Genomic DNA, 10,738 nt, shown 5'->3' with positions numbered 1-10,738 from the left:
CTGTAGCATTGTCCTTGTCCCTCTGCAGAGAGGGGTGTCTGTTTCCAGCAGGCAGAAGAAAGCACTGGGGGAGGTCAGTGGTGGTTGTGTACAGAACAGGAAAACCGTGGGCCAGCCCTGCAGCTGGGTGGTGGGATGTAAAGGAAGGACTGGCGGAGCTCCAGCTGTGTGAGCCAGATGCAATCACCTTGCTCAGGGCAGATGCTGCTCCAACACCTGAGCACCTCTTGGAGCTGTGGGGGCGGTGCCTCCCCTGACAGTGATGCCATCTGCACTCGGTGCCCTGTGGGCACTGACAGGGTAACGTACCTCTGTATTTGAAGCAGTCTCTGACCATACCTGGGTCCCAGACATGGCGGATGGGGTGGTCCTGAAGAGGGGCACAGATCGAGGCTGCCTAGGTAGCCATACCAGAGCTCAGCTTAGGGTCCAATCCTGCTGTCTCCACCCTGTTTTTGGAAGGAGCAAGGACATTCTGCTTGTCTGTGAGGAAAAGCGCTTGTTTCTTTTTTCCCTTAGAGCTCAACTGCTGCGAAGGAGCAGCAGAGTTGTTGCCTGCAGAGCATGAACATAAAGCTTCAGGTAAAAAAGCACCCCAGTCCAAGTCAGGAAGAAGTTTCACTGCTGCGTGAACTGCTGTTGGTTTGGCTCAGCAGATGACTTCTTGGTGCAATATCTCAGCTGGCGATGAGTAGGTCATGCAAAGCTTGTTGCAGAGACTGACAGCAATACGGAAGAAACTGCTTCTGAACAACATTTTCTGCTCTCCTTCCCTGTTAAATGTGTAAAGTAACCAGTGTGGAATGGTTTCCTCCTGCCTAGAGACAGAGGGTGCTGGGAACACAGGTAGTGAGGTGACCACAACCCAAGACAACAAGGGTGTATTAGGAGAATGCAAACTCTCACTAGGAATGGAAAGCTTTCAGTTGTGGAGCCATGTAGGACAGCTGTCAGGGACTGGTGGACTGTAGTCACAGGGATACTTCTGGGATCTTGTCTAAATGCAAGTGATTAACAAGAAGTTCTGTCTTGTCCAGGGAGTACCATCGTTCAGAGTGGCTATGCGGTCAAGGTTTCCATATGGAGACAGACCTATCATCCTATGGAGGGGTTAAGAATTGCAGGTACAGAGATGAGAAGTGGGAGTCCCCTGAGCAAAGTCTCTGCAGCTGCCTCTTCAGCAATGAAGAAAAAGAAGTCACTGGTAAAGCTCCTGTACCTTGCAAATCGCATTAGAAAACTGGTTTCAGGCTAGCTGAAGCCTCTGGAGAGGTTACAAATAGGTGTGACGCCCGTGAGCTTGGTACTATCCCACCTCTTGCTCCACTATGCAGTGTGTTCATTGAGTGGAAGGGAATACAACTCATCTCCGAGATGTTGTCCGGCAGGCACGGGAAGCACCCTGTAAGAGACAACCCTGCAGCATCACACGCTGGCCAGGACCCACAGCTGCCTCTGGCAGCCTTTTTGCTCTGGGGAAGAGTATGGCGATTGCCCTTAGGCAGGATCCTAGCCTGATGGTGGGGCAGGGGAGGGCAGTGGCAGGATCAGTTTGGAAGATACAGGCTCTGTCAGCATTTACAGTGGAGTAAGCCCAAAGCAGAGTGACCTGGCCCTGCCCCACACAGGCAGGGCCTATTATCTTTTTTTATGCTGTAGCATACCCTGCACCCACTTCCACACCTGGCATGTGGATCTGAAAAGTAAGATGCACAACAACTGACAACACAGAGGAGATGGAGCTGATCTAATGTCAGAGCACATCTCCATGTGCAAGGTGTTCAGGCTCCTGTTACAGTCAGTGGAGGTCTGGGCAAGACAGAAGATCTAAATGATGGTGTGTATGTTACGGGGACCTGAGTTTAACCAAGCTTTTATTTGCTGTTGACCCAGTCTGTGCAGACAAAGGAAGCACAGCACAGCCTCAGGTACAGGAGTCTGCATCTGGCCAGATGAATGTCACTGTGTGTAACACCTCTTGGTGACCACACGGAGCATTGCTGTGGCGTCCCTTTCCTCAGCTACCAACAGGGACAGTGTCAGTCCACTACCCTCTACTGCAAACATTACCTATCTCTAAATACCAGTCTGCAAAACTCAGCTGGGACCATGTCCCTCTGGGCTCTTAATTTTGTGCAACTTCACCACGAGGTATGACTACATAGGGCTCTCAGCTGCCTCACTGCAGTCTGCTGCTCTCACATCAAGACTCAGCAACTCCTGTGCACGTCCAGTAAGATACACTGACGATAGGTTTGAGGTCTTAAGGTACTTCCTGCTGTGGGTGATCCATAAATGGAAAGATGCACTTTGCTCTGGGCAGCTGCACAGGCAAAGAGGGAATGCCAGGAGGGAAAGAAAGTCTTTTGTACAGACATAAGCATGGCTGTGCACCTAGGAATTAAAGTCTGCCCAGATCCCTATCTCCCCTGAAGGAAGCCCCCTGTGAAGAGGCTGGAATACAGGGTTTTTTTCATAGTTCAGACAATAAGTCATAGTCACTATAATGTGGGCCATTTTCCACTTCTTTGTGTATCCAGAACGATGTGTTTTAGGAGGCAGAGCAGCAGGTACGTAGCAGCAGACAAGAACCCTAGCAGTACAGCAGCCAGCTGAAGCAGGTAAGTCAGGGGCTCTGATTTTTGTCTCTCCAAATGTTTTTTTTTCCATCCCTGATTGTGCATTATGTGCCAGAGGATGACTAGATGCAGTGCCTCTTATTCCCTGGAGAATGTTTTTAGCCATAAAGCTAGCTGAAACAAGTTTAGAACAGAAAAATAAGGTAGTACTTTTTTACTGGTATAAGAAATTAGTAGAATAATTTACCAAGGCAATACAGTAGACACTCCACCTCTGGGCAGTGCTAATTTAAGACTGGATTTCTCCTAAAAGGTTTACATTCATTTTGGACAAGTTCTCGTTACATTACTGGGAGGTCAGTTCAGATATTGGCTTCTTGCCTTGTAACTCTCTTTTCTGTATGGTCCTTGAACTCACTTACCTGCTCCTCCACTTGGAGACCCAGAGGTGCATGGGGGTTGGATTCGGGGTCCTGCAGCTCCACCTTGGTGGCAAGCCTTTTCCCTGGTGTGTCAACCTGTGAGAGGTACTCAGAAGAGCCATATTGTTTTCTTCTGGAACTGGGCACAAAATCTTTGCTTTCATCCTGTGCAAAGGAAAATAAAGAGGGTTGGGACCTGGGGACTATGAAGGGGTCTGGAAGGGGTCTGGGTTCCTGGTCCTAGGTTTGCAGTGCGAGGTGCTGCTTGAGTCCCTTGGCAAGGAGGGACTCGGGCCACCAGGCCAGCTCTGGCATGTCCTCACTTACGTGCTATTTCATAAAAAAATTTTTTTTTAAAACCATCCAGTAATTTTAACCCAAGTTACAGGTGTGGAGTCTTCTGTTCAGCTGAGTGACCCGTGCACAAATCTGTGCTCAGCCGGCATGGCTCACTGGGCCCAGAGTGCTTGTACCCATGAGGGACCATCAGCAGAAAATCCCACAGTTGAGTGACTGAAGCAGTTTCTTAAAAGCATTAACTCTGAGTTTTAACTACCATGGGTGGGGGGTGGCCAGCAACCTCAATCTCCCATTTTCTTGGTAATGAGGATGTGATGTGGGCGCATCCTACACTGTCTTCCTGCTACAGGCATCTAAATGGCACTTTTAAACTCACTAACGTTTTCTTAAATGTCCGCAGAGACATTTATGACATCTTACCCTGGGATTCAGACACCTACGGTCTGCCTTAAGGCTGGTTGGGGCATCCATGTCTTTTACTGAGGCTGCACCCTGCTGTGAGTCGCGGGAGGTGAGGAGTCCCTGTCACCCTCCAGCTCCCCGGGAAGATGGCAGTGCTTTTGCTGTTGCTGGCTGGAAAACCTCCTTACCCACAAGTTCCAGCCCACTGTAAGGCACCATCATGTCAACATCAAAAACAAAACAAATCATTACAATGTTGAACTTACAATTGCAATAACATAATCAGCTACTGGGCAAAGCACAACGACTGCACTGCACTACTGAAGGCTTTATCAGCTCTGCTCGCTTTGGGGATGGAATCGTGTTTGCTGAAACACGCAGTGCACGGCCCTGTGAAGGGGCTGCGGGCACTGGTGGAACAGATTGGGTCCCTGCCCTGTGGCAAAAGGGAGAGGAGGGAAGGGAGAGGCAGCAGCCCCTGTGCCTGGCAGAAAAGCATCTCTGATATGGACACCAGGCTTTGATGGGCTCTCAGAAAGAAGGTGATATCCGGTGGGTCTGGATGGGCAAACATCTGCCCTGAGCCGGCCCCGCTGTGGATGACATCCAGCAAACACTGGACCCGACCTCCCCCCTTGTGATCCAAGCCCTACAACAGAAGTGAGATGTGAGCTGCAGCAGCAGCACCCCAGTGAATAGGCACAACACAGGGACAAGGTCCCACAGCGACCTCCAACCAACCATGGGCCAGAGGTAACCATGGTGGGCCAGGCTGCTCATAAAAGTGAGGTGATAATTTTACTTTAATGAATGGCAGTCATCTTGATGGACCTGGGACAGCTTAGCAAGGGCTAGGCACCTCTGTATTTCTGATACAGTAGTTGTATTTAGAGATGAGGCCACTGGGTGAGCATATAGGAGCTCCATCCCCTTGGGCATCTGACCGTGTCAGTCCATCCCTGCTGTCAGGCAGCATAAATTTATGACTATCAATCAACCCAGATACACTGGTCTCAAAGAGTTTCATAGGTAAAGAGCTGAGGCAGGGCCATCAGGCTGGCCACTCCACAAGTGTCAGTGATGCTCTCCTGGTACCGCATCAGAGCCGGGTCAGTGCTAAGCTCAGCATGCTCCATGGCACCCCAAAGGACAATCAGCTGGTCACTGACAAGCACCTGGGAAGCTGCTCTGAACAGGCTGTGACCCCCCAGGATTTGCACAAAACAGAACGGAACCCTTGGACAAAGTTACTGAGGTCCAAGGAAAGATGAAAACGCAGTGATGTGACGTAGCTGGCTGCTTAAGTAGACGCTTATGTGGAGTCAGCAAGGGTGAAATGGTGATGGGTGCACTTTCTATTAGTCCCTAAAGCAGAGGAGAGAACGGGCGAGAGGCAGCACATCCCTGGATACTGTCAGGGAGACTTTTCCATGAGACCCACCCACCATAAGAAGGTACACATAGCTCCACTTGAAGAAAAGCCTACCTTTAGGTTTTTACCTAATTTATGTGGCACACAGCCAGCTCCAGCTGTATTAATGTCACAGCCACAAGAAAAATTAATTAAGTGCATTCGTCTTGCATTACTGCCTGCTCATCTGCTCACTGCCTGCCAGTGCCTTTGGACTAATTCGGGCATTGCAAATTTTCAGCAGTCAAACATCACACCAGAGAAATACTGACTTCATCATCTGAAACACGAAGCCCAACAGAATGACTGCTTGAGGTCTTGCACCTCCTCAGGTCTTTTATGGGAGCCTGAGAAAGGCTGGCTGCAAGCACTAGAGGGAGCTGGTCCTCAGGCTGCAGCATCCATCTAGCAGCACCTACTTGCTTTCTGCGTCTCCCAAAGCAGCGCTCCAAAGAGCTGTTGCTTCCGTAGCACAAGTATTGCTAAGAGCTGCTCATACCTCCTGTAGCTTCATTAGGGACATTTGCCTACATCAGCAGTACAAAAACGGAAGGCTGAAATTATGCCTTGTGCCTTGGCATCTCCTTGCAAGAATTATTTTCAGGTGCTCAGTTTGGGTCTGACCTGAGGGACAGGCTGAGGCAGGGGCCGAGCCTCCAGCTTGCTTTAGCCTCCTGGTGTGCTGCAAGCAAATGGTCAGACATCATGAATATTTCATGGAGGAGAGGGAGATGTATTTTTGGCAAAACCAGCACAGACCCTGTGTTTCCAAAATAGGATTCTTAAGGTAATCAGACTTTGGATGGTGGAGCTGGGAAGAGGTGACAGTGATGCCTTCACAGGAAAGCTGAATGTGCAAAGTTAGCATAGATCAGTGTCAAGCCTTCTGCCAAAGAAATAGCTACATCTTTAACTGAAACACAAATCCCAGCAGAAACAGACTGCTTGTGATATGAGGCATATTATAAGCCTGAAGATACCCCTCAAAGGCAGATACTTTGGTTTTTTCCAAGGGCATATGCAATAATTTGAGCTGCCCAAATACATAAAATTTGGTATATTTGGTGTATCTGTGTATCCGCAGTCTTTCAGGGTAACCTCATGCTCCTCATTTACAAGCTAAAAATATACTTAATTTATGACCAAGAATTCAGATTTGTGACTATGTGGTGTCAGGGTGATTTTATTTCAAAGTAGGATGCAGACAGATACCTAACTCAATACTCAACAGCCCTGTGTGAACTAACCATGCGGTCTCTTCCTGACTGCTTATCACTGCAGACATGGGCAAGGCTGGAAGCCAGCTAATTCATCAGGGATACCCAGGATGACCACGCAGAGGTCAGGTTGCTCTGTCAGGTACACACCGCATAGCTAGCAAATTTGATCTGACAGTGGCCTTGAGACCACCCGCAGAACATACTGCAGGGCTACACTCAGCCCTGGGTGGGCTGCTAGGGGAAAGATGGGAAAGAAGTATGCAAGTGCCCACTCTTTAAGGGCTCCATGACAAGTGGAGACCACTTAAGCTGTGAGACTCAAGGTTGTGGCTGCTGTGAATTCAAACTCCTGGGATAAAGGGAGGCCCAGGGATGGGTCTCCTGTTTCCCAAGCACATAGGCTGCTGTTATGCAAAAGGATAACCTCAGTCATGCTAGTTCTGCCTGGATTCATGAAAGAGAAGTACAGACTGCCTGTGACCCACAAGTGACCCTGGCCAGGGAGACGATGTATTCTCAGTGTCCAAATGTAGCTTGGAAGGCCAACCTGCACTTCGTAACACCAGGCAATAGACTCTCTGCAAAGCAAAGCAACGGTGCAAATTCTTCATTCTTCATGTGCTTCTCATTGCCAGAGAAGTGGAAGAGAAGTTTTGCAAATGTAAACTCCTTTCACATCTTCACCACCTCATCTTTGTCAATGCCAGAGTCATTCGGTTATGAATCTGTCCCCCCTGCCACCAGCCCTGTCAGATTACTCAGCTGGGCTCCTCCTGGAGACTGGCAATGGCAGCAGCTGCTTAGTACAGCTCTAAGTAAAGAGCAGAGGCAGGAGCTGCAGCAGGAACCGGCATGTGGTTTAATGGAGTGGAGGGGCACTTGATGCCAGTGAGCTCGCTTGAAATACGCTGGAGCCTGCAGCTCCAGTGGCAAGTATAGCTCACCAGACCAACTGCCTGCGTGTGTCAGCCCTGCTTTGAGGGACTCCCCTCGCTGGTACCAGCCAAAGGAACAGGAAAAGAACACAGCCATCCCGTGGATCTTGCTTCTTTTCAGGTGGCATACTGACACAGACCAAGGAGGGAGCAGCCTTGTGTAACCAGCCACCACGCATCTGTTTAGGAGATGCCCGTGAAGCATTTCCAGACCAGAGTCTGGTTTCACATGGGGAAATGGTGCAGCTCTTACCAAACGGAGCTATATCTCTACAGCTGCCATTAGAGCTACAGCTCTGCCTGAGGCACAACCCTATTAAAATCTGCTCATTTCCCTCATTTTTTCATTACTACTCCAAGTTGACAGTGCCATGCAAAGCCACCCTGAAAAGCATACCATGTCCTACATAAGCTGTGACTATGTCTTCTCTGATCTTGGCAAGACCAAATGCTACTATATAGTTATTTATATGGCATTACAAGACCCAAGCAGATGGATCTAATTTCAAGAAGTCTAAATCGGGTACTTCACATATGAGATGCTCCACTGAAAACAGAAGGAGCTGGGAGAGGGCAGCACTTCAGGAAATAAGCTGTAAGAATTTCAAATCAGGCACCCTACAACTAACAGGCAACTTGGAAAACCTCATCAACTGAAAGACAACAGTGTTCAACATAGGATACTTACAGGTAGCATGGTCTGGTGCCAAGCAGAAGCTGCTGTAGAATCACTTGCATAGCTCCTGCGTGTTAGCAGTTCAGACACACCTAAGTTACTTTTGGTCCTTCGGGACCCCAGTTCAGGGGCACTCCAGGAATTAGCTGTGGCACTGGTCCTTGCTGAGGTCTGCTCCAGGGAGTTTGTTCTTGCGCTGTTCCCTTCCATTTCTGAGAGGTCCACTGACGACCTACACAGGTTTGTAGTACTGGAAACTGCACTTTTTTCCACTTTGGTTTGAGAGTCCTCCAGGGAATGTAAGCCTTGTCTTGTTCTCCAGGAGCTTCTCACAGTGACATGTTTTGTTTCAGTTAAAGCTGCATCTGAAGAGCCATGGCTCTTCCAGCTGATTGTCTCCAAAGGTGGCTCACTGTTCCTCTCCGTGAGTTCAGAAGTCTTTATCATAATGCTGCTTCTAGAGACCACTGTTTCTGCTTTACTTCTCGGCGCTGCCTCTCCAGTTCTGTCCGTCTCAGATAATTTCAGAGCACTTTTATTAATCGATATCTCGAAGGGTGTAGGGAGATTGTTTGTTATTGGTGAAGGCTCATTTGGAGCCACTCTGATGTTGCTGGTGGTAACATGCCTTTCCTTTGCTGCTATATCTGCACTGGTCCTTGGAGCTGTTGGCTCAGAAGGGAAGATTGTGATGCTGCTTGTCATTTTATTTGTTACCATTTTAAAAACAGACTTCTGTTTTTCTGACTCTGCCTCAGAAACAGTCCCTCCCATAACTGCCTTCATATCCTTTTCAACAATCGCAGGTTTAATGACAGCTTTTGATCTCAGAGCTTCTCTTGGGCTGAACGATCTTCTGGATTTAAATCCTCCAGTGCTGGCATCTGATGGTTTTATACACTTGGTGGAGTCTTCATCATTTACAGTGTTTTTGTCATTTTCAAAAAGCGATGCTCTAAAAACTCCCCTGGAATTGGAGAACTGCTTGGAACTGACTTTCTTTCTTGTCTCAAAATCTGACTGAATGGTTGTTTTTTTGCTTCTTCCCAATTCTTCATCTGAATTAAGTTTTTCCTGGTTACTCTGGATGGTTTTGGAGTCCATTTTTAAGCCAGCATTTACATGATCTGTTGCTGAAGCTGAAGACTGCTCCGTGTCTTCTTTATCGAGACCTGTGAGAATCTGCAGAATGTCTTCCTGACTCCTGGAGCAATGGGAACGCTTTGTTAGTGTTGAAGGCTTTGCACTTTCAAGTGATGTGTCTGCGAATTCTTTTTCCTGGGAGATTATTGCTCTTTTAGCCCTCCCCTCCAAGGGCTGTCTGTGTGATGCAGCAAAAGTGTTCACTGCTTCTGCTTTAGAGCCAGTGGAGTCCGACGCCAACACATGGGAGGAGAGGTGGTACCTGTACGCCGAAGCTGTGCCGTTGGAAGAGGTGTGATTACCCCTGGCAAGCAGCGTCTCCCCTGAGCAGTCACTGACTTCTGCCTGACTTGTTTTCAGCTTCTCAGCCAAAGAAGCCACTGATTCTCCTTTGCTTGACTTTTCATCCCGCGCATCAGCACCGGTTTGACAGTTGCTGCGGAGCACCTGAGATGGCTTCTCAGCCTTGGATCTCAGGCTTGTGTCACCAACAGGTTTGGAAGGTGCTTTCCAAGATTTCTGCTCCTGTGCAGCAGGAGGATATCGGCTGAGGACAGACGGCTGCTCTTTGGATCTCTTCCCCTCATTCTGCATGACACAGCCTTCCTTCTGACCAGAAGAAAAAGTGGAAACTAAAGATTTCTCTTCCAGTCTTTTTGTATCTGTCACAACAGCGTCTGAAAGGGCAGATGCACCAGATGCTTTTCCTGCTTTTCTGTTCATTAGGCTTGGACTGGGCACCTGCTTACCACCGTGGCTGTAGCTGTCATTACTGACAGAGAAATCTCTGTTCCTTGCTCTTTCCCGGCGCTGCTGCGGTGAGAGCTCCCTTGGCTTGTGCTTGGCAGCTGTCAAATCAGCTGTGACACCTCTGTATTTAGGTCTGTCATGTTTTCCCCTGCTAGAAAAGCTTGTGTCTTCATTTTCAACCTCTCCATTCTCCAGATCTTTCTGTTTCTTTATTTGCATTTTTATTTCTTCTAGCTGACCCGTTAAAAGTTTGTTTTTATTCTGTTCACTCAAGTAACTGTCTTGCAGGTCATTGTTTTTGGCTCTCATTTTTTTAAGTTCTTCTTCTAAAGATTCAAAACGTTTGATCTGAGTTTTAAGTTTCTCGATTTCTTGGGTGAGATCTTTCACTTTGTTGTCTTCCTGATTTTTATTCTTTTGGTTTTCTGATTTATTCCTGGTTTCATTTTCTACATGTTTCAGGTAATCCACACTTCCCTTCCTCCTGGTCTCCTTAGAAGGCAATGCAGAAGTCAAGTCATCTTCAATTCTCAAATCATTTCTGTCCAGGAGATTATTTGATGACCTTTCTAGCAAGTTGGATGCATTTCTAGTTTGATCTGCTCTATTTAGTTTATTGTTTTGTTCTAGTTTCTGTGTTAGCTCCTGGATTATTTTTTCATTCTGCTTTTCTTTTTCATTAAAATGTTTTCTTTCAGTGATAAAGCTCAGCGCCAAGGATTTCAGTTTTTCTAACTCGCCCGTTAAGCTCTGCTCGGTTTTATCCAGCCTGTCCTCAGATGCTTCCAGTTCTTTCACTTTCACTCTAAGTATTTCTAGTTCTGTAGATATCTTTTTGGTCAAGTTCTTTTCTTCATTGAGGCTAAGACACAGCTGCGTACAGTCATTCTTGCTCCTGCT

At 47.8% G+C, this 10,738-nt stretch overlaps 1 protein-coding gene across 1 annotated transcript in view; it reads right to left on the bottom strand.

The window, feature by feature from the left end:
• Positions 1-1,158: 1,158 nt before the first annotated feature.
• Positions 1,159-10,738, bottom strand: part of LUZP1 (leucine zipper protein 1) — a 9,968-nt gene continuing 388 nt past the window's right edge. The window contains 4 exon segments of the mRNA XM_009334178.1: positions 1,159-1,402; positions 3,002-3,166; positions 7,958-9,433; positions 9,470-10,738. The exon segment at positions 9,470-10,738 is cut by the window's right edge and continues 39 nt beyond it. Of these exon segments, the coding sequence (XP_009332453.1) occupies positions 1,364-1,402; positions 3,002-3,166; positions 7,958-9,433; positions 9,470-10,738 (2,949 nt within the window). The 3' untranslated portion in view covers positions 1,159-1,363.

Source organism: Pygoscelis adeliae, unplaced genomic scaffold, assembly GCF_000699105.1.
Source record: "Pygoscelis adeliae isolate BGI_AS28 unplaced genomic scaffold, ASM69910v1 Scaffold971, whole genome shotgun sequence".
NCBI lineage: Eukaryota > Metazoa > Chordata > Aves > Sphenisciformes > Spheniscidae > Pygoscelis > Pygoscelis adeliae.
The sequence above is the reverse complement of the archived record's forward strand: the minus strand, read 5'-3'. Positions and strand labels throughout refer to the sequence as shown.